The sequence below is a fragment of the Bidens hawaiensis genome, unplaced genomic scaffold (genome assembly GCF_021521415.1).
Source record: "Bidens hawaiensis isolate Kalapana, Puna unplaced genomic scaffold, B.hawaiensis_p1.1 tig00029598_1, whole genome shotgun sequence".
Taxonomy (NCBI): Eukaryota; Viridiplantae; Streptophyta; class Magnoliopsida; order Asterales; family Asteraceae; genus Bidens; species Bidens hawaiensis.
The window spans coordinates 1-22,664 of NW_027505156.1; the positions used below are offsets into that span (position 1 = coordinate 1).

The 22,664-nt window shown below is 37.5% G+C and overlaps 2 protein-coding genes and 1 long non-coding RNA gene across 3 annotated transcripts; 1 reads left to right on the plus strand and 2 right to left on the minus strand.

Moving 5' to 3' along the window:
• Positions 1-5,657: 5,657 nt before the first annotated feature.
• Positions 5,658-6,289, plus strand: LOC143611122 (uncharacterized). Its single transcript, XR_013149715.1, has 3 exons — positions 5,658-5,869; positions 5,960-6,026; positions 6,136-6,289. It is a non-coding gene; the product is annotated as an uncharacterized LOC143611122 (long non-coding RNA).
• A 575-nt stretch (positions 6,290-6,864) lies between these two features.
• On the minus strand, positions 6,865-7,311 carry LOC143611125 (uncharacterized). Its single transcript, XM_077085415.1, has 2 exons — positions 6,969-7,311; positions 6,865-6,881 (listed from the first exon to the last, which is right to left on the minus strand). The coding sequence occupies exons 1-2, from the start codon at positions 7,309-7,311 to the stop codon at positions 6,865-6,867; spliced, it is 360 nt and encodes a 119-aa protein (XP_076941530.1).
• A 3,832-nt stretch (positions 7,312-11,143) lies between these two features.
• On the minus strand, positions 11,144-14,436 carry LOC143611111 (rop guanine nucleotide exchange factor 7-like). Its single transcript, XM_077085403.1, has 7 exons — positions 14,140-14,436; positions 13,940-14,056; positions 13,275-13,429; positions 13,113-13,187; positions 12,727-13,029; positions 11,987-12,346; positions 11,144-11,915 (listed from the first exon to the last, which is right to left on the minus strand). The coding sequence occupies exons 1-7, from the start codon at positions 14,336-14,338 to the stop codon at positions 11,409-11,411; spliced, it is 1,716 nt and encodes a 571-aa protein (XP_076941518.1). The 5' UTR covers positions 14,339-14,436; the 3' UTR covers positions 11,144-11,408.
• Positions 14,437-22,664: the final 8,228 nt, after the last annotated feature.

Below are 22,664 nucleotides of genomic sequence, written 5' to 3' on the forward strand. Positions count from 1 at the left end.
AGCGCAAAGTATAACCTTGTTAAAGCTTGTTTCGCGAAGCTAGTTGCTAACAAAAGTTAAGGTAAAGTAAATGACTTTATATGCAGACTTAATAAAGGTAATAAATTCGAATCGAGAATCGACCATTCATGTATCACCATGACCTTCCGAATTCTCAATTTAAACAAAATATACGAGCAAACGGGTATTGGAGATTGACGATTCATGTATCACCATGACTTTTCAATCCTCAATATAAAATATAAGTAAATAAGCATTGGAGATTGACAATTCATGTATCACCATGACCTTTCAATCTTCAACTTAAAAATATAAAGTAAATGGGAATTGAAAGTCAACTATTCATGTATCACCATGACTTCTCGGATTTTCAATTCCAACAAACGAACATAAACAAAAATCGAAAGATCGCGGAATAAAACATAAAATCATATACTGCGCAGGCGCGAGCATATTTATAAATAACGAGTAATTAACAATAAGCGCGCAAACACGAGATTTCTCTCATGCGCGAGAGGGGACTTAAGTTTTCTAGGTCGTTACGTCTAACCACCTATCCTAAAGTCAACGAGCTCTGATACCAATCTGTCACACCCCGACCAAAGGCGGATTATACATCGGGGCGTCACATATTGTTTCATTACCCGTGACACTATTGGTGTCAATATTTATTAATACACATTTTATCGCGCACGCGCAGCGAGGAAAACAAAGAACATAAATCATTATATTATAAAGCAAAGTATTCGATCAACATAAACTTGTCTTGATACATTTTAATCTAGGTCCAAAATAAAAGAAAACTTCCTACGTGTCCACAAGCTCCAAAACAGCTACTGCAAACCTGAACATGTGTTAAAATAAACGTCAAACACTTGCGTGTTGGTGAGAAATCAAGTTTAATGCAATACAGTAAATCTGCGCGCAACACGTGTATGTCTAGAGTTTAACAAGGGTGTAATCAGATTGTGATCAAGCCTAAGATAGATCATAGCTCATAGTTCAATCCGTGCTCCCAATTGAGCACAAAAACGAGAAAACATACAGTGCAAGTGTAAACAAAGAAAACCGTAAACGATAGGTCTCCCGTGTTCATCCAATGGATCCATGAAAACTTCGGAATAGGCCGAACAAAGCGGTTAATGATACACACATACAAATAACAGCCAAGTAAACATCCTCAACACATGGGACACTGCGCGACTAAAGTTCATAAACAGTTTAAGACTCTAAGTATGTATAAACACATGAACATCCCAAAACATTAAAAATAAAAAGGGATTAGATACGAGATAACTCACTTGATAAACGGTGCGATGAAGATAAATAAAGCAAGAACCAAACAAGCAAGTTAACCTATAAGTAAAGATTATCGGTTTAACGATTGGTTTTAGTGTCTAGATTATAACTAACCATAGGTAATATGCATCGAGTTACTTAAACAAATTATAAACATTTACTAACCGAGATCTGGGCAGAAAAGAAAAGAAAGAAAAACAGAGGCAAGGAGAGCTGGAGTTATGTTGACGGCTACGCTGCGAAGGTCTTCAGCAGGGAGAAGGAGAAGAGATTAAGTGTCTGTATGTGAAATGTTAAAGAAAAGGCTGGGTATAAATAGGCAAACCCTAGGGAACACAATCCTGGAAAAAGGGGAAAAATATCACACCAAATCTAAGCAAAAGATATGGCAGCAGGAAAAAGGGGGAAAAAGCTGTCAGGTTACTGTTCACAGCACATGGGATATGTCAGGCAAACACTGTTCAAGGTAAGGAAAAGAAGATCTCAAAAGATATTGTCAGTCACCTTTTTCTGTCAACCAATAGGATTGATGCGCATGCTGCGCCGAAAGCAACTTTTCAGACAAAGCAAGTTAGGTCAACAGCACAAAAGATACGATATCACCAAAGGTAAACGGCTGGATAAATCAAGATAAGACACAAGACTTAGCGCGAGAAAGCTGAGTGCGTGAGCGCGAAGGCACACACAGAAGGCTGTCACAGACAAACCTTAGCGTGCTGCGGGAAGAACCACAAATCCTTAGCGCGTCGCGGAACGAACTGAAATCCTTAGCGCGTCGCGGGAAGAACATAAATCCTTAGCGCGTCGCGGGAAGAATTACAATTCTTAGCGCGCTGCGAGAACTACAAATTTACAGCGTGTCGCGGGAGGATCTACAATTCCTAGCGCGTCGCGCGGAGAAGTATCATTCTTAGCGCGCCGCGGGAAGAACTATAGTTCCTAGCGCGTAGCGCCGGAACAGTCAATCTTCACGCAGGCTTCCTTTTAGCGCGTGGAGCTGCGCAGACATCCTTAGGCGGGAAGAGCCAAAAGACAAGCAAGGAGTTAAGAGAAAAAGGGGTTCATGGCTCAAGGGTTAAACAAAAAAGGGGGGGGGAAGGCAAGAGAAAAGGAGGCGGGACGGCGGAAAGAAAAGAGAAGAAGAGGAAGGAGAGGCGGAAGAAACATTTTAAATATATATATATACATAAAGATTTATTAAAGGTTAGATTTATAAAGATTATAATTAATTTTTAAATCATAAAAAGAATCGGATCAGAAAACGGGTATCTGGGTCGGGTCGGATTCGGGCAGATGTTACATCGCCTACTTATGATGTTCACCGCTGATCAAGATGACCCAGCAAACAATCAATGGTATTTGGATTCCGGTTGCTCGAATCACATGACCGGAATGAAGGAGAGCTTCACTTTTCTTGATGAAAATGTTAAGTTGAAGGTAAAATTGGGAGATAAGAAAAGGATTCAAGTTGAAGGGAAAGGTACAGTGAGGATAAGCTTGGCAAATGGAAGTTATAGGCTCCTTGAGGATGTGTTTTATGCACCACTTCTAAGGTACAACCTTTTAAGTGTGGGTCAAATGATGCAGAAAAGGTATTCTCTCACCTTTGATCAAGATAAATGTGTTGTCAAACACAACCGTACCGGTGCTGAGTTGATGGTTATCAAAGTGTCAAGCAACAACTTGTTTGTATTTGATGCAACAAAGGTGGAGTACTTGCAGGCCCTCGTCACTTCTGTACAAGATGAAGAATCCAAGTTGTGGCATATGAGGTATGGACATCTTAACTTCACTGGTCTAAAATATCTTTATGATAAGAGTATGGTATTTGGCCTCCCACGTGTCTCCTATATCCCTTCTTGTGAGGGGTGTATTGTTGGGAAGCTAAGCAAATTACCACACTCCTCTCATTTATGGAGGGCCTCAAAACCACTTGAATTAGTACATGTTGATTTATGTGGAGCTATGCAAGTAAAAAGTCTTGGGGGCAGTCTTTATTACTTTCTGCTAGTTGATGACTTCACCAAAATGTGTTGGGTATATTTTTTGAAAAAGAAATCTGAAGCTTTCCAAAAATTTAGAGTGTTTAAATCAATGGTTGAAAATGAAATTGGTCAAACTGTCAAAGTTCTAAGAACAGACCGTGGAGGGGAATTATGTTCGTTAGAATTTAACCAATTTTGTGAAGTTCATGGCATAAAAAGAGAACTTACCATTCCTTACACTTCTGAACACAATGGAGTGGTTGAAAGGAAGAACCGAACTGTTATGGACATGACCCGTAATATGATAAAAGCAAAAGGTTTGCCTAATGTTTTTTGGGCAGAAGGGGTGTCAACAGCAGTATATTTAATTAACCGTGCCTCAACAAAAGCCTTACAAAATAAAACTTCTTATGAGGCATGGTTTAAAAAAAAACCTGCTGTCCATCACTTAAAAATATTTGGGTGTATTGCTTTCAGTCATATCCCTTCTCATTTAAGAAGAAAATTGGATGACAGGTCTGAGAAGTGTATTTTTCTGGGATACTCTCAAGAGAGTAAAGGGTACCGTTTATACAATCCTTGCACAGAGAAACTCATAGTTAAAAGAAATGTAGTGTTTTTGGAGAAAGAATCTTGGCAGTGGGGTAATAATGAAAAGGCAGTACTTGGTGCCGCTTGCACATGAGTGGACCCATTTCCCATTTCTTATGATGAAGAAGTTTATGTTCATCAACCTGAAGGGTTCGAAAAAGTGGGGCACAGTGATAAAGTATACCGTCTCAAGAAGGCCTTGTATGGGCTCAAGCAGGCTCCACGAGCTTGGTACTCTTGCATTGACAATTATTTCTCAAGAATGGGTATGTTCGAAGTCAGAACGAACCTACTCTCTATGTTAAGAAACATCATGGTGAATTAATCTATGTATGCTTGTATGTTGATGATATCATCTATACAAGCTCATCATCAAAGCTTCTTCAAGAATTCAAAGAGGGTATGGAAACTGAGTTTGAAATGTCCGACATGGGGCTTCTAAAACTGTTCCTGGGGCTGGAAGTACGGCAGTCAAGTGATGGTGTGTTTATCTCTCAAGAAAAATATGCTCGTGATCTGGTGGGTAAGTTTGTAATGTCCGAGTGTAAGGTGGAGAACACACCTATGAACACTAATGAGAAGCTCAAAGTGGAAGATATGGCAGGAAAGACAGATGAAGTTCGATTCAGGAGCTTGGTTGGAGGATTAATTCACCTTACTCATACTAGGCCAGACTTGGCTCACTCGGTAAGTTTAATCTCTCGTTTTATGCAGCGACCATCCAAATTTCATTTTGGTGCAGCAAAGCGTATACTGAGGTATGTTGCTAGCACAACTGGGTATGGTATTTGGTACAAAAAGGGCGAAGCTGTCAAGTTGACTGGATTCACGGATAGTGATTGGAGTAGCTCTCCAGATGATAGAAAAAGTATCTCGGCTAATGTATTCACATTAGGAAGTGGAGTAGTTACTTGGAGTTCAAAGAAACAAAAGACTGTAGCTCTCTCAAGTTCGGAGGCAGAGTACATTGCAGCCGCTTCAGCTACATGTCAAGCAATCTGGTTGAGGCGCATTTTGGATGATATGGGTTTGGGTGATGATTCACCTACTATTATTTACTGTGATAATCGGTCTGCAATTAACCTATCAAAAAATCCAATTATGCACAGTCGTTCGAAACATATTGAATTAAAACATCACTTTGTTCGTGACATGGTTACTAAGCGGGAGGTCAAGCTTGAGCATTGCAGTACTGAAGATCAATGGGCTGATATCTTGACTAAGGCAGTGGGTAGAGAGAAATTTGGTCGTATGTGTAACTTACTTGGAGTGAAGGAGTTTGAAGTACGGGAGGATGTTGAAAATACTTCAAACCCCATGCAAAGTGGCTAAGTGTCATGCAAGGAACTAGATGCACACGTACAAGAGATGTCAGTTATTTGCTTAGTTGGTTACCGTCTTCTATGGTCATTTAAGTTTACTTTTCCTTGTTTGAATAAGTCACTTATGTTAGTGGGTGTGTGGGTAGTTATTAGCTACTTTCTAGGTAGTCAGTTCATTTGTTTTCCTATTTAAGAAATCTTTGTACGTGTAGTTCATTATCACATGAAATATCAAGTTTTCAATTTCAGTTATTTCATCTTCTACAATTAATTTTCATTAGTGTTCTGAACCATCAAATTCATTATTTTGCGTCATTTTGTTTCTGCCCACAAATTTTAAGACCACATGACAAATTTGAGAAAACCGAAATTGCAGTGAAACCGGACGACAAAACCAAACGGTTTTTAGAAAACCCAAAAACCGAATTTTCAGTCTTTGGTTTTGTTTAAGACTAAAACGACCCATGCACACCCTAGAAAGTGTTCCATTAATTTCATGAAATTTCTTTTTTGGAAACAGATTGCAAGACGCAAGGAATAAAATGTGAAAACAGAAGGAATTCAAGTTACCAAACAGAAACGGCAGAATCAAGCTATTATAGTTCATCAATCTACTATGGTGGTCAAGATGTTTATCCTCCAACTAGTACCAACAATTGCTCTCAGCGCGCGGTGAGTATCTTCCACCTTTCCATGTATAGAAAGAACAAGAATATTATTTTGACATCTTCAGTTTTTATTGATGGATTTTTGGATGTTTAGTTTAAGAGAGGTGGAGGTGATGAAGATCCTAATGGAAACAGTGCTTCAAGAGGAAACTGGTGGCAAGGTAGTATTACTTTTCAATTATTAATTGTTTGAAAGATAATTCAAGGTTTTATGGTCATGTTTCATTTGTCATATGTTTGATCAAATGTTGTGTTTTTGTGTTTGTGCAGGATCTCTCTACAACTGAAGATATGGTATCTAGTTCTTGTTTAAATCGATTTTGACTTTTAAATCGCTTGTAATATTCACTAGTTTATAACTTTATATAGTTTAATATATATGGCTTACAAGTTGGATTGACAAGATCTTGGATTGTTTTGACTTGAATTGCACATATTCGTGACGAGTATTTGGAATGGGATCGTGTGTGAGATTAATTATAACCGTTTACTTGTGTTGAAAGCAAACGTGTTAAGATCTTAAAAGATATAATAAAATGATTTCGAAGTTTATGGCAACTTGAAATTATTAAAAGTATAGATAAAAATGTAAATTTGTTAAAGTTGCATTTGGGTATTTGATATTTCAAGTCGGTTTTTTATTTTAGTTTTAAGATCAAGTTTTTTTATAACATGGACATAAGATTATAAACATATATACCAATACCTGTGGGGAAACCCGTGAACTTGACAAGTGATGATTAATAGATACTCAACGTGTACGTGACACAATTTTACAATCGAGTATGAGTCAGGAAATCCGGATCATTTCCATCCCTAGTTACACTCCAAATGCAACATATAACATGCATATAACAAATCACAACAAAATCAACACAAACAACCGAAAATACAAAAAGTCAGAAACCACATGTGATTCACTAATCACAGACACACTCATACAACATAACATACATTAACATTTAACACCAACTAGCAACTGAAAGTAACCACCACTCTTCAAGGCAACTTATAATCTGCAAATTAAAACATACAAACCAGTCAGCCATAACAAACCAAAACATTAATCAAACACGTTAAACGGTTAATTAAATTAAACCAACCTCCACATTTATAACCAACGGGACGATCAGCAATATTACATAGTTTAGGAATAGTCATCGCGATCTCTGGATCAATCCCATACCGTTCAGCAGCATTAGACAACAAAAGCGAGCACAAGCAATCCGGATCCTTCTCGAGTTTCTTGACTTGCGCACAACAACGTCGTGAAACAAAGGCAAATTCATCTTGTGCAGCTAATGCACAAGATGCTAGCCTCATAACTTTCATACCCGGGTTTACTGAACCACATTTAGGAAAACCGTATGCTTCTGTTGATCTAGTGATTATAGTAAGAACAAGAACACCACAAAGGAAGTGTAGTGGTGTCATTGAGGATGCCATTTGTGTGTGCATGTGTGTGTGTGATGAACATTTAGGGTTTATAGAGGCCAGCATAGTGGACATGTGATATGGTAGTTACAACAAGTGTTGGGGTGAGTTTTTGTCTGTTTTCCCAAACAAGATACGAGGATAAAAGATGTTATATTTTGATCCTTGTGAATTTTTTAATGTTACTCATGCATCCCTAAACATTTTATAACTATATAAGTTAAACCAATATTTGTTCCAAAAGTTTAACAATTTGTGAATGAAATGTTGTAATAATATGCGCAATTTCTTGCATTTATTCAAAGGACGAGACAACTTGTGTACCTAATACCTATGTTGTTTAGTACATTTTACTATTGGCTCAAATGGGTCATGCTTAGGGGTTAAATCGTACACAAACCCAAATATGTTGCTAGAGTGCTACACACATGAAGCAGAATACAACACGTGTATTTGTAGGTTAACACCAGCACGACCCATATTTGACCCAAAAAAAAAATCATTTTTTATTTATTGCCGCTTTAGTGAAAAATAAACATATTTTCAATGAACATTTTATAATATGTGCTTTAGTGACTTGTTATTACTTGTGTTAGCATGATAAACTTGTCCATAAGTTGATATATGTCATGGATATAATTATCAATTTTTGTTTCTATGAAGTTTTCTGATTATAAACTTTGGCGTCCATACTTAGGCTTAGCACCAAAGGATCGTACTCATGGACCTTGGATATCCATTTGAGACTTGCTCAAAGGCAACCTAAGTCAGGTCGCGATCACACCAAAATCCTAAGTGTATGATTAGTTGATTACATGATTTTGACCACATTATTACGTGTTATTAAATAAGGGATTCCCGCTTCAACAAAAGATAATTCCATACTCCACTTTTTTTTGGGGTGGGGGGTTTAACATGCTCACTAGTGTTTCCATGAAATGATTGAAAAACCATTTCGAGAGTACTTTTTAGACAAAGGCTTAGAAAGCCATTTTGAGCTTAAGTCATCAAGTCCCACGGTCACTATCCCTTTTGATGAAATGCAATAAGCCTTAAATTGCTTTTAAAGTGCAAAAGAGAGACTACTTTCAGAAATTGGCAATAACCTTAATGTTTTGATGTTGGACTATGCATACATGAGTAGATCTACTTGATGAGGGACGATGATACCACTAGTTCCGGTTTGGAAACTACATGTTAGACATGGGTTTACTCTAACCCCGGGTTGTGAAACCAAACATGGCCAATAAATCTGTAATGCTATAATGTGTGTTAGATGTAGATTGGTCTAGGGTAACTATTTTCTACCAAGTGACAATCCCGAGAGAGGCTTCCTTCACTCACGAATCATAATATAGTTACCCAACTTAAATAAGTGATTGATTATGCACTTACTTTCTTGTTGGCTAGTCAATTACCTAATAGTAAGTACTTTTGTGCTATTAACTATACTTAAGGAATTATCACCTTATTGTTGACGTACTACTTTCTTTTGAGCATGTTTCAGATTAAAGGAAATCGGAAGAGTTGGCGAGACCCTCCTTAGAGACGGGCATAGTCGCGATGCTTTGTGCCAAACAATGACGATTACCTTCATTTCTTGAAGACAAACTTTAGACAGTTAATTAGCGAAACCATGGATTCAAACATGGTCGTTAGACAATATAGTATTTGTTGTTCATTATGTAACAATTTCAGTCTTTTAACTAAAATTTCATATAATGTAATAAATTATTTTCAAAGCTTTGTTTTATTATCTAATCTGTCACATAATGACCTAGGGCGTTTGAAAGAATTAAGGCTTATCGCCCGTCGGGTGAAAGTGGAAAGAGGTTGAGTTGATTGAATAGATTATATATAGTCTGCCAATCAAGAAAACATTATCCTATGAAGAAGTTTAAATGCTTTCAAAATTGAACATAGAATTTTGAATATATCGGCAACGAGAATAACGTGTTTTAAATGGGAGTTGGAAGGTTTTAACTGTAGTTGGTGAAAAGTGAAAAAGGAGCCTATATACATTCGTCACGCCCATCTTCACATTCATTATATTATTATTACTCTTCATCTCCTACCCGTGACAGAGCTCCCCTAGCCAATAGCCATATCACGTGACAAACAAATACCATTTTCCATTTCATTTCAAATTTTGAATCGTGCCTATACGTACAAAAAAAACAATAACGCCGTTGCCGGGGATCAAACCCGGGTGATAGGCGAGAATACTTACCACTATACTACAACGACTTGTTGATTCTTTTGTTTTAACATTTATATAAATTTTAAATCATTTTGTTTTAAGTAGTCTGTATGGTATTTATTTATATTTAAACTAGGTAAACAATCGCCGCGTTGCGGCAGTGCAGCAATATGAATTCAGTCAGTATCGGTTAAGTTCGTCCCAACACCGGCATTAAATCAGGAAAAAAATGTAAAGTCCAAAATTGTATTGGCACACGTACAACTTATGATCAAAATGACACAAACTTGGTTACAATGTAGCTTATGATACAAATAACATATTAAAATGATGTTTACTTGATAGTTAAAATCCGGGCATTGCGGTGGTGAGTCGTTGCGAATTCGGCTGGTGTCTGATATGTTCGTAATGGTTCCGAAAATAAATGCAAATAATAAATTCTTCAAATTAAAATAAATAAAACAAATAGAATGATAAAAAAACACATAAAAATCATATACAAAAAAGGATATGTGCTCCACAAAAATATCAAATAATCAAATGAGAAAAGTAAGAAAAACAAAAGGAAGTTTAATGAGACTCGAACCAGAGCTTTAAACTTGCCTACAGCTAAACAAACAAATTGAAGATCCATCAAGCCACACAAACTTATTTGTTTAACTATTAAAATGATTTGCATACATATCATAACTAAATTAATATAATATTCAAAAAAGAAACTTATGGCACCGACATTTGATTGTTTATCTATATATATAAACGAAATAAGACCTTTCTAGCTCTAGTTTCGGATCTGGTTATTTACCCATTGCGAATTCGGTTGTTTCGGTTAAATTTATTACGGTACCGGAACTAAAAAACTCATATAGCTTACGATACAAAAAATAACATGTTTAAAATGACGTTTATACAGTTGGTATCCGGACCTTGGTGGCGACTCGAGACGTATTCAGTGGGTCTCAGTTACGACACATTTCAAACGACGTTTATTCGGTCGGTAAAACCTAAGCGTTGTGGCGCGGTGGTAAGTCGACACGAATTTGGTCAGTCTCAGTTACAACACATTTCAAACTACATGTATCGGTCGGTAAAACTTGAGCATCGCGAGTTCAATTGGTTTTGACTAAAAACAAAAAAAAATACATATTAAAAGCAAAAAGGATAATAAAACTCATTGCAATACTCAAAAAAAAAAAAAGAAGAAGAAGAAAACAAACTTGTGAACCGCCTAAACGCCTAAAAGTGGACCATCCATCTAAGACAAAATAAAAAACAAATAAAAGCCGGGGTCCGAACTTGCCCATGGAACAAATGAATAAGTTAAGGAAACTCTATACCAACCATCATGCCAAACATAAACATTTAGTGTGGACTTCAAATGAATTATTTAAATACCCAAATTCAATATGGCTTTCAAGATTTGTGACACCAACATGCAATATTTATCTTATATATATAGTTAAGCTTAGAACTTCAATTTTATTTCACATATAAATACTTTTTTATTTTTTTATATTCGATTAGTATTAAATCTCTTGTATATTATTGTTAATGTTTTCCAATAATAACAAGAAGCAACATCTTTAAATAATTGCATTTGGTCACAACTCACAAGTCACAAAGAAGAAAATAATTGAAGAACGTTACATGTAAATGTTTACATTCAATCAAGTGTTAAACCATAGTTTAATATCAAAGACAACACACTACTACAGTATTTTGAATCAACCCTTCCTTAACCAACTAAAAGCCATAAAAGAATATTATAGACCCTAAACACCACCACCTTAAAGGCTTAAATCATACTTAACTATGAGGATAAAAGAATACTGTATCCTCACTATGTTTCCTATATTTTCCTACCTTAATCACAACAACTTAACCACAAAACAACAATGTAAACACATAATCAACGTTCAATAGCCGGCATCCGGTTCTCTTTCTCCTTCTGACTCAACCGCTCATCAATGCTACCGCGAGCAGGCGGCATATCACCATTTCTAGTCGTAAGACAACCGGCCGGACCTTCAAGCAGCGGAATGTTATTAGTATTCCCTTTCCCCTTCACCTCACCCGCAAGATAACTAGTCAATGCGCGTTTGACCCCAAAACCGCGCCTTGGAGGCTTGTTACTGTTCCCACTCAATGATGGAGTCCTATCCATAGACCCCGGGGCCACTAGGGGCCCCGGTGAAAACTTTGGAGTTGCGAATGCGGATTTGTATGGCGTCCCTGATGATGGCATGCACGCGATAGGGGGGCGTTTCTGCACGATCACATCTGTCATGGACCCCATGTTATCTGATTGTCGAGTCAAATCGTCCACGTAAAGTAAATCATCGATTCGCGCCACGATGTTGAACGATAAACTCTCCAAAACTCGTGAGTAGCTCTCGAGTATCGATTTTCCAACGTCCTGCACGTAAACAACGTTTAATGTAACGAATTTATAATAAATGAACATGTGTTAAACAGCGTTAAATGTACCTTGTTGTGTTGGATTTTGCTAATGTCTAATGCAGTTTGAGTTAAACCGGGAAACCGATGTTTAAGGCAAAGTAAGAGGCTTTCGGCTCGATCAGCTAACGAGTCACGTTTGTAACCATCGGCCATGAGGTCCTTGACCATGTCCCATGAGGATTTAGCTGCAGACCGGTTTGGGTGAGGTAAGTTAGGTCTCGAGTGGACCCGTTTACGCCAGACGTAGATTGAGGCCTCTACACGGTTAGCAATCTCGAGAGCCATGTGTTCGGATGAAAGATCAAGACAATCTAATAAACACTCGGCTGTAAATTGTTCGGAAGTTATGTAACGGTATATAACGTCTCCTAAACACGCCCTCCCATTCTTCATATGAAATTAAAAAAAAATCCACAATAAGTATTAGACACAAAAATGATAACTGATTCAACCGAATCGTAACAGAAATAACCGACATAAGCAAATCCAATGAACCCTACGGCTTGGTTTTATAATTTTCCAAAAACCAATATTTCGGTTAGGTTTCAGTTTTACTATGAACCAAAAACCGAAAGGACCAAACAGACCTGCGAAAACTTTAAACTCGATTTTAAAAATTTATAAGCAATTAATAAGTTTGAAAATCGAAACTCTAAATATTTAGATCCAAATATGTATAATTATATTAATCATTAATTAAGAAAAAACTGCAGAACTTGAAAATTCGGTTTTTGGTGCGTTTTAAGCCCATAACCGACTTACAATACCTTCGGGAGAGACTCGTAATACGATTCGGGAACTTCCATTTCCGCTAACGCAACACTATTAATAGCCATGGCTGCTTTTAATATCTGATTCGCACATTCCCGTTTATGGGTCAACTGTTTCCTCATCTCTTCGTGGAGCCCGCCAGACGGGACCCGTGGGACCGGCAGCCACCACTTCTCCTGGTGGCGCTGTGGTGGTTTCCTAAACGAGCCCGACCCTGAACCCGACCCGTCTGACTCAGTAGCCACTATCCCCTGATCCACATACCAGAACTCAGTGCTCCTAAAACCATCAAGTATTTCCTGTAACAGTTTTTTTAACGAAGTTAACATTGTAAGTATTATAATTAATAACACAGCACTATTAATTAACAGTTAACACTAACCAGAAGCATGTTATCTAGTTTCCTTAAAGCCGGGAGGTTAATAAAAATGTCGGATCTCGGTCTGCAAGTCATGACCTGGTTTTCAATTTATAGCAATTTAGTTAACCATGATTTAACTATGAACAAACCGATTAATTTTTCGGTTTAAAGAACAAGAACTACCTCGAGCTTGCTTCCGTCCGGAAATGTTTGCCAAGACGGTATTAATTCGACAATGTGATCGCTCACGCAAAGAAGACAATCCATCTCTCTTTGCCACATTTGTTTCTTTTCGGATTGTAACGGTTCTAACCTCCATAACTGACCAAATGCAGTAGCTATAGAAATAGAATAATATCAGAATTATGAAACCCTAATGTGATGAGCATTAGGGGTGTGCAAGAAACCGGAAAAAAATCCATCTGAACCTGAAAAATCGAAAAATTCAAACCGAAAAAACCAAACTGAAATAAAAACCGATAGTTTGGTTGTATCTTTTTGTAAAAACCGATTTTACAATTCTGTTTTGGGTTTACATGTAATAAAAAGCCGAAAAACCACCCTGAACAGAATTTCTATATCTTTATTTTTTATTTTAAGTAATTTATAAGAATCTAAAAAAATATAACTCATTTTGACCAAATTTATAAGAATCAATTAATTAATAATTAACAAAATTATTTATACCTATATTAATTATTTTTCGCTAACTTTTTTTGTCAGCCTAAACGTTCAAGCTCAAATGAAAAAAACGGAAACCGAACTCAAACCGAACCATACACACCGCTAATGAACAAGATAATAATAATAATAATAATAATAATAATAATAACAATAACAATAATTACCACAGAGATTTGTAATGGCATTTGAAATTGCTAAAGCTGTGCAAACACCTTTACCACAACCAGACATATCTTCACCAAGCAACAATTTAGCAAATCTTTCTTTCATCATCTCAATTTCTAACAACACAAACAAAATTAATAATAATTAATAAAAACAAACCCTACAAAAAATAAAAAATTATGTCTTAAATCTTAAAAACCTGAATCAGTGGAACCCATTCGCTTAATATCAGAACCCACATCTATCTGGTGTTTAATTTTCTCTTCGTCTTCTTCTTCGCATTTGCCGGTTTTTCGAATCGGCCACCCGAGAGGGGTAGAATCGTAATTACTGGCATTGGAGCTGCAAGTGCTGGTTTCGGATGAACTGATCATACTCTTATCAGCAATAGTTTCCATCTGAATTGATTGAAAGGCTAAATTGGTTAGGATTTAAATGAAGGTAAAAAGTAAACGACAATAACGGCTCTGTGTGTGTGTGTTTGTGATTTGAATTGAATTGAAATGAAATGAAATGAAATGATGATAAAGAATTTGTTGTGGCAGATATAGCCGTAGAGGGGGTGGATATGTTAATATTAATAGAGTGAAATTTACTCTTTTGGTCCTTTAGATTATTTTGAATGATGGAAATAGATTTTTTAGCTGTGGGGTATCGACTATCGAATAATTTCGTGAATAACTACATGAACAATAAAGTTTTAAATACATGTTACATGTACAACTGACAGTTAAATATAATTGTTAAACGGTTATATAACACCTACCTTCTACTGATTGTGATCACGATTATAAACTGATTAACAGCTGCTGGCAAATCTAATTAAACTTTATGTTTTGTAAGACTCGAATAATAAAATAGTAAGTTGAATAACTTAGTGTTCGAGGGTGTCTTCGGAAGGGAATCTTGATGTATATTACAAACAAGTGAAATTTTCTAATATGTTGGGCATCAGGTGATGTATATTACAAACAAGCGAGATGCTAAGTGAATAAGACAGGATTAAATGATCTTGATGTTCATCGAGTATCTTAGTGTATAATCACATGAACAATAAAGTCATTAAATACGTATAGAAGTGGCTGTTAAATTTAATAAATCCGCTAGTAAATCTAATAAATCTTTATGTTTCGTAAGACTCGAAATATAGATAGTAAGTTTAATATCAACAAGTTTTATATGATGATAATAAATAATTTTTTAGGGACAAATAACTCATAAGCCGTAGAGGGGCAGAAACGTCAATATGAAGAAAGAAAAATTTTCAGTTTGATCCTTGAGACTGTTTTGTTTGATGGAAAGAGTCCCTACTTTTATTTATTTTAGTTATGTTGACAGATTTGATGGATTAATTCTCGTACATATAAGACAAGGCAGAAACGTACATGATTTATTATTATGTTATTAAGTTATTACCCGCCGTTTGAGGACGTTTTTTTTTTGTTTTATTTTGGAAATTACTTGTTTTAAGGAAATGTTGAGATAAAGTTAATAATCAAGGATTATTGTGGGTGTCATTAATTATCTAAATATTATGAATTTATGATTGGGGTTGTAATAATTACTTATCTATTCTTGTGACTTATGTATGTTTGGATATGAAACACCAGAGCATGATTTCTGTCATTGTTTGTATCATTGTGATGATTGAACATGATATATTGTATTGTTATCAAACCGTAATGTCTACATATGTAATATTGGACTCTGGTGTTTCTAAATGTAATACAACTAATGCTTAACTAAGAAATATCGGATTATGATAAGTGTTTTCTAAGCGTAAACACCCCAACCCCAACGACTAGCATCTTCAACTCCACGCTCGTGGAAATCTCAACGGGTACACCCACTACAACACTCGTGAACAATGGCGCGGTGTTTTCGTGATCGTGAGTCTGACGTGGCAAACGGCCACGAACCATAACACGTGGTCTAAGCAACATAACTTTTGGAATCCTGACATTTATCTGAAAATCGATTTAAATATTTTCTAGATTTTGAAAGTTGAACTTTCTAACATACCTTTGTTGAAAAGATGAATTTTGACTTGAACTTATGAGAGAAAACTACCTATTCTTCATAATGATAGATCTTTACTTTCTTTTCTATATTTTTTTTACGTGTACCATGTTGATAGATTTTGTTGAATTATATACATTTTCTCATAATATATTGTTATTACTGTTTCACTTAACTAAAAATATACAAACTGTTATAAAATTAATCATATCATTAGTAGATATTTTGAATCCAAATTCCTCACGTCAATACAACAAGGTAAAAATTAAAGTACGTTGCTGATTAATACAAAATGTCTCAAAAATAATGTTTTTAGAAACAAGAAAGAGAAAGATATAACTATTTTGCTATGGGTAAAAAAAAGGCTTAGGGATTGAAATTGAAATAAAAAATTGTGGAATTTGGTTGGGACAATCGAAAAGTAAATAGAGTTCATAGCCAGCCCTTGACCTCGTCACCAATGCTATTTTTTATTCTTCCGGCAGAATTGTCAATAGAAGCTATTGCATATTGTTTCCAAAATACCGGAAAAAATACTTTTTTAACTTTTTAAGTTGTTATTAAGGGTCAAGTTTGGTTCGATCCGTTTTAGGTTGAAAATACTGGTTTAATAATATACTCTTTTTTTTTAAAAAAAAAGAGTTAAATTATATTAAAAATAGTTTTAATTACAATAAAGAGGCAGGTAAGCGGGCAACAAGCTGCGCCACCTTCTTTTGAATGGCAAAACTGATCCTACTGAAAACAAAGTTATCGTTCTTCGGCGTCGATGAGTTACTGTACACGACCCGCTGAACTCTTTTTAGAAACGCAACAACATCGGGGGCAAGAGACTCAAATGTGTCAAAAGCAAAAGGAATGAAGGTGTGTTGATTCTCCACACACGCCTTCTCGTGCTTAGCAATTTTTCCTGCTTCTGCCTTTAGCACAGCATGCCTAGCAACAAACCCGTGTCCCTAAGCCCGACAAGAGGGGACACCCCAGTAAGGTCCACACAAGCATGCTTCCCCCCTGCCCATCCAAACACAAGAATGTCCGCTGGTCGGAGAGTAGACCTTCCTTCACGTGGATCCGACAAGAAATTCACAGGAGCCTCTTTTCTTGCCGAGATTCCCGCCCGTTTTAACACATCACAAAGGACATCTCTGACCAAATCATGTCTATATTTGAACCCAGAGAGTTCTTTGCAATGAATCGCGTGTTCATCAAAATTATCTAAACAAACCTTACGACAGACCGGGCATGGCTCATCAACTGGGAACAGTGGGATCATTAAACGATATTTAAGAATGGCTCGGTACTCCACTGCTGACATGTGCTGGCCTAACCCTTCGATTGGGGTGACAGTCAAAAAGTCTTGAGCATGAGGAGCCTGAAGACATTCTAATACCGCTCTTTGACGAGAGGACATGCCAAACTTTTCTCCCAAACTTTGGACGGTTTTACTATAAAGGGCACTCGCCAAAGCATTTTGGGCTTTAGGGGGGGGGGGCGGTGTCCTTATTAGCGAACCCGCCAAGATCAATATCGGGAATAGAGTTGTGCAAATAATCCATCGCACACCCAAAATCGGAATCCAACCCATCACCACCACAATCACGCAAAATGTGAGCCTGTAACTTCCAAGATTGTGCTCTCGAGGCGACGAAAGCATAGGTGGAAACATCCTCAGCTGAATATAACCCTAAACCACCGAAATTGATAGGGAGAGAGGCTAGTCTCCATTGAAAATCCCCAAAAAACGGACCCCCACATACCACAATATCCTCAATCGCCGCTCGGAGCCCTTTGTCAAAAACAGAGACAGCTTCCTTAACAAACATAGGCTGACATGTTCGGAGTCCAAACAACAATTTAGCCACCCCATACATGAGCGAAGCAAGATAAGCTCACATTGAGGGTCACGCAGACGAGTAAGACATCTCATTAGTTCCACGGCTCTTGAAGCTCTGGTAATGGCCAAACTACTGATAAACCCAGCATCCCGGCTAACCGCACCTCCAAGGAGTTTTACCCCTAACTCCGGTCTCCCAATCCCTATAGGAAATAAACCTACTTTTGCCTTTACCCCATTGCACGACGGCCAGTATACTCCTGTCTTTTTAATATTAAGCTCAAGCCCTAAACTTGGCCCCTTAGATCTAATTATATCCAAGGCTTTAGCCACTTCAATGGCGTCTCCTATAACCGTGTCATCATCTAAGTACCATGCATGGAAAAGTAACTTGCAACCATCTCGTACTTGATGAATGAGGGGGTGTAAAGCTAAAGCAAAGAGAAGGGGTCCTAAAGCATCGCCTTGTTGAACCCCAGTAGTCTGGATACAATCATTCCCTACATATAGCCTTGCAGGTTGCCCGTAAAGAAAATTAACCCATAGGGAAATAGATGGCATCTGGCACGAACTTCCTGCAGGAGGGTGGGTCCTATCCACCAAGTTGAAGGCATTAGAAAAATCTACTGTAAGCAAAGCCAACGACCCATCCGAGTGGAACATATTAAGAAATCTATTCGCGCTATGAAGCACCGCTTCCGCTCCACTCGGGACCCCCACCCCGAATTGAAAATCACTAAGGTATTTTGCCATCTCTTTCCCAACACTCCTCATAGCCACTTTGGATACAAGTCTTCTCCAAATCGCGCCAACGGCAATAGGCCTAACCCCATTGTCGGGCTTAAGCAGTGGCGTTAGCGGGGCCGAGGCCACAAACTCCGCCAAAGAAACAGGGCATCTCCCCCTAACCACAAGTTAACCACCTCAGTGATAACCTTAAGCAACCCCACGGCAATCGCGGATCCTTCCCCACATAGGGCATCCAAAATATGTTGGGCCCTAAGCCCATCTCTACCACATGAAGTCCCTTTAGGAAACGATTTAATACACCCTAGGACACTTTCAACGTCCACAACCAAAGGGGACACCGATAGTAAGGAATCAGGCAAGGCGGGCGGGGGCAAGACGGGATGCTTATCAAGCAACGCTTTCATAGTAGCGTTACCAAGAGGAGCAACACCCGAAGAGCACAAAACTTTAACTGCGGCCGTGAAGTGCCCATCGGCAACTTTCCGAATACATTGCTTAGAATTGAGGCCCTCCCTCGAATGATCACCCCCGAAGGAGCCCTCAACGGCTCTAGAGCCCATATCCATCGGTTGGTTAAAGAGCGATTGGATAAGATCAAAACATCCGCTTCCATCACCCCAACTTGCTAGGGCCTGCCGAATAGAATGGCATTGTAAGGATTTCCTATTCCCGGACCTACGCTCATTTCGGTTGGAAGGCTTGACAACTTGTAATGTGCAACGGGGGTAATATCAAAAGTTTAACCCACGCTTCAATGGACTCTGGCCTAGACACCACCTTGCACAATGAAGCAGATAAGGCATGGGCAAATGCCATGCGACAGCTAGAAGGGATGCTTTTAACTGTCTTTACCAGAATGCGAAAATACGGTCAAGGAGGGTCGCGTCCAAAACTATCCCACCCAAAGGAGCTACATCTATCGCAAGTTGTGGCTTAGGGATCCCGACAATGAAGTCTTCCACCCCTCCCGTATCACCTTTGAACTTGATAACTTTGTCTACATGGTGACAATGCCGATTGAGGGCCTGTAAAGACATGCACTCACCGCACAACTATAGTTTGGCAACCTTTAGAGCATCTGCCAACGCCACAAAAAGCTCACAATCCCCGGATACCATATCCCGCATAGTGCATTTTTTGTCATCCGAATATAGGTGTAACCGCTTTATATGTGCCTCTAACCTTTGGATCCCCTTGGACCCAACCAATCCATCCGGGCAGCAATGGAATCCTCTAAACGGGCACGGCCAATAGCCCGTGCCCACCTCCCCCGATGGGGCTCCGTTGACAATCCGAGCCCTAGTCATAACCCCACAAGACGAAAGGCCAACAAACAAACTCGAGCTGAGTTTGGAAGTAAAAACCCGAACTAAGAGGCGAAAGGAGAGCAACCCACAGTTGCTCTCCCCTCCGTAAACCCGAAAAAACCGATTAACTCATTGAGACATTTTATCGAACACCTGGTGGGCAGACCGAAAACCTTGATCGGGTGTTGATGTAAAAGCTGATCTAGCTGTGGTGCTGAAATCGTGAGAGAGGGAGGGTGAAGCTGGGTTGACGGTTGACGGCGGTGGTGCAGGCGTGCAGCAACACGACGGCAGGTGCTCGTGACCGGTGGAAGCTGCAACGGACTGCCAAAATTGAACGGTGGTTTGAGGCGGCGGTGGTGGCTGGGTGGTTTGTTATTCGGAATTGAACTGTGGTTTGAGGCGACGGTGGTGGCTGGGTGGTTTGTTATTCGGCGGTGGTGGTTGGGGCTTAATTTATCATATCAATATATCTCTAGGTGGCTGGGGCTTCAAATTCCTTGTTCCTTTTAACCCAACTACTACTAATATACTCAGCCTTTTGGGTATCTTAAGCTAAATCGGCTGATGCAACTGACAACGTTTGAAGAATAGTTGGATTTGGTTGTTTTTATGCCTAAAAACAAGTTGGTCAGTTGGAAGGGGTAATACATATAATGGGTTTGGGTTAGAACATTGTCTTTTACAAAAGTATCTGATCTTTAACTAAATCTCAATCCAAGACTTCGACATTGTCTTTTACAAATTAATCGGTTTAACAAGACGACTAGAAACAATACCAAAATCAATGGCAAACGATAAAACTTTAGCATGCTTCAAAAGAGAAACAATCACATGAACATGAATCATTGGATCTGATAATTACATGAGCAAGATACCATTCACTTTAAGCCAAATTGTCAAGTACCATTTTTTTTCTCACTAAGTCAACAGTGAAATTTACATATTTCGTCCGAAAATTTTATCATTTATCACATATTTTAACCTGGGAACACTATGAAAAGTAATATCATTGGAAGCATGTGATATTGGGACATAGAAGAAAAGCATTGTGTGGAGTTTGATTCATGTTAAAAAACTATTGTGGAACGTCATGAATCACCTTATTCTAACACGAATCATAAACCTTGTAGCATCATATTAAAATTTGTAAAGAGAGTGACGAGAAGAAAAAATTGAAAGAAAACGATAATTTATCAATACTTTTTGTAGTTAAATAAAAAGTGAGAAACAAATATTCTATTTTTTTAATAGCATAAGCATATATTAAATTTTATATTGATAAGCTGATTTCTATATGCTAACCAATATTCGAATTTCTCGTTTTCTATTTCACTGAGATGCAAAAACACAAGTAACTGAAATTCGTAACAAAGAGACGTTAAAATTCGAAACACAACTAACCGTTGAGAAAAGTAAAAAATTGACTTTACATGCGATGTGGTCCTATGTGTCACTTTTTCTAAAGTGAAAAAAGGATACCTTTTTCACGCTCCAAAACCTTTGTTTGTTTCTTTAAGGTCAAAAGTGTAATTGTGTATTTTTCATGGTTAAGTAAAATAATTTGGATGTCTCGTAGATTATTTATTAACCAAAGTACTTTAATCAAGCATACTTTTACTTATTTTTATAAATATTGCAACACTGTCTTAGAGAAGTATTTCTTACAAAATTTGAATGTATATATTTCTAAAGTTGGTGACCAAAACCTTCAATCATAGTATAACTGTTTAATTTAAAAGCCACATCTCTTAAAAATCAAATATTTTAGGGGCTATTTGGTAGCCTATCTTGTTGCTCGGGTAGCAAGAGTGCATGAACAAGTACTACAAACTTACAAAATATAAGAATATTTGAGTTTACGGGTCATATGTTCAAAAAATCTATGTATACTTGAGGATTGTCGTTAAAAAGTCGATGGTTCCTAGAAAAATTGTAACATACATAATATATATTGAAGTTGAACTGGTTTAAATGCGCGTTACAATTGAAATAAATGAAAGAATAATGAAAATAATGTGGCTAAGGATATATGTTTAACATGAATCTTTTAAAACAAATCTCTCGTCTCTTATAGTCAGGAACAATATGTCTCTCCAGGTATAACAACAAACCAGAACAATAGTAATTGTCGAAGATAGCCCGAGATCATGAAATCGCACCTGAAATTTGTAATTATAAAAAATTCTTGAGCATTTGTAAATTGTATTAAACCTAGTTGCGGAAGCTCGATATCATGATCCACTCCTTCCCCTTATTCACTTGAATAATTTATGGATTTAACGTGATAACAAACTAAACTTGGAAGGGCCATCACTTTTAGCTGTGAATGAAAATTTAATGAACTTAGGAGGTTATGATGGTGATTTTAGTACATGATCTGAGTGGATTAAAGGAAACTTGAGATTATGTACTTCTAGCTACATGATTATGCATTTATGCGAATGGTTTTTTTATATTGCATAGTCTTTCTTGTACGCTCATTGTTGTTTGGCCCAAGAAAGAGCCCAACCCAATAATTTAAAAGGGTTGTTTAAAAGGTTACTTAATACTTTAATAGCCTAGTGAGGGTTATTAGATTTTTTGGTACCCATATTTGAGTTAACATTATAAACAAATCATATCATGTTAGGGTTTTATCAAGAGAAACATGAGGTATGTGTAAGATACATTTTTTGAGTTAACATTGCTTTATAATATGTAATACTCCAGTTATTCAATAATCATTTTGTGTGCGTGTTTTCGTTTTGTGTTTTATCAATTCGTTCTTGATTTCCATTTTGGATCTAAGATCTTGAAGGTTATATTTTATTA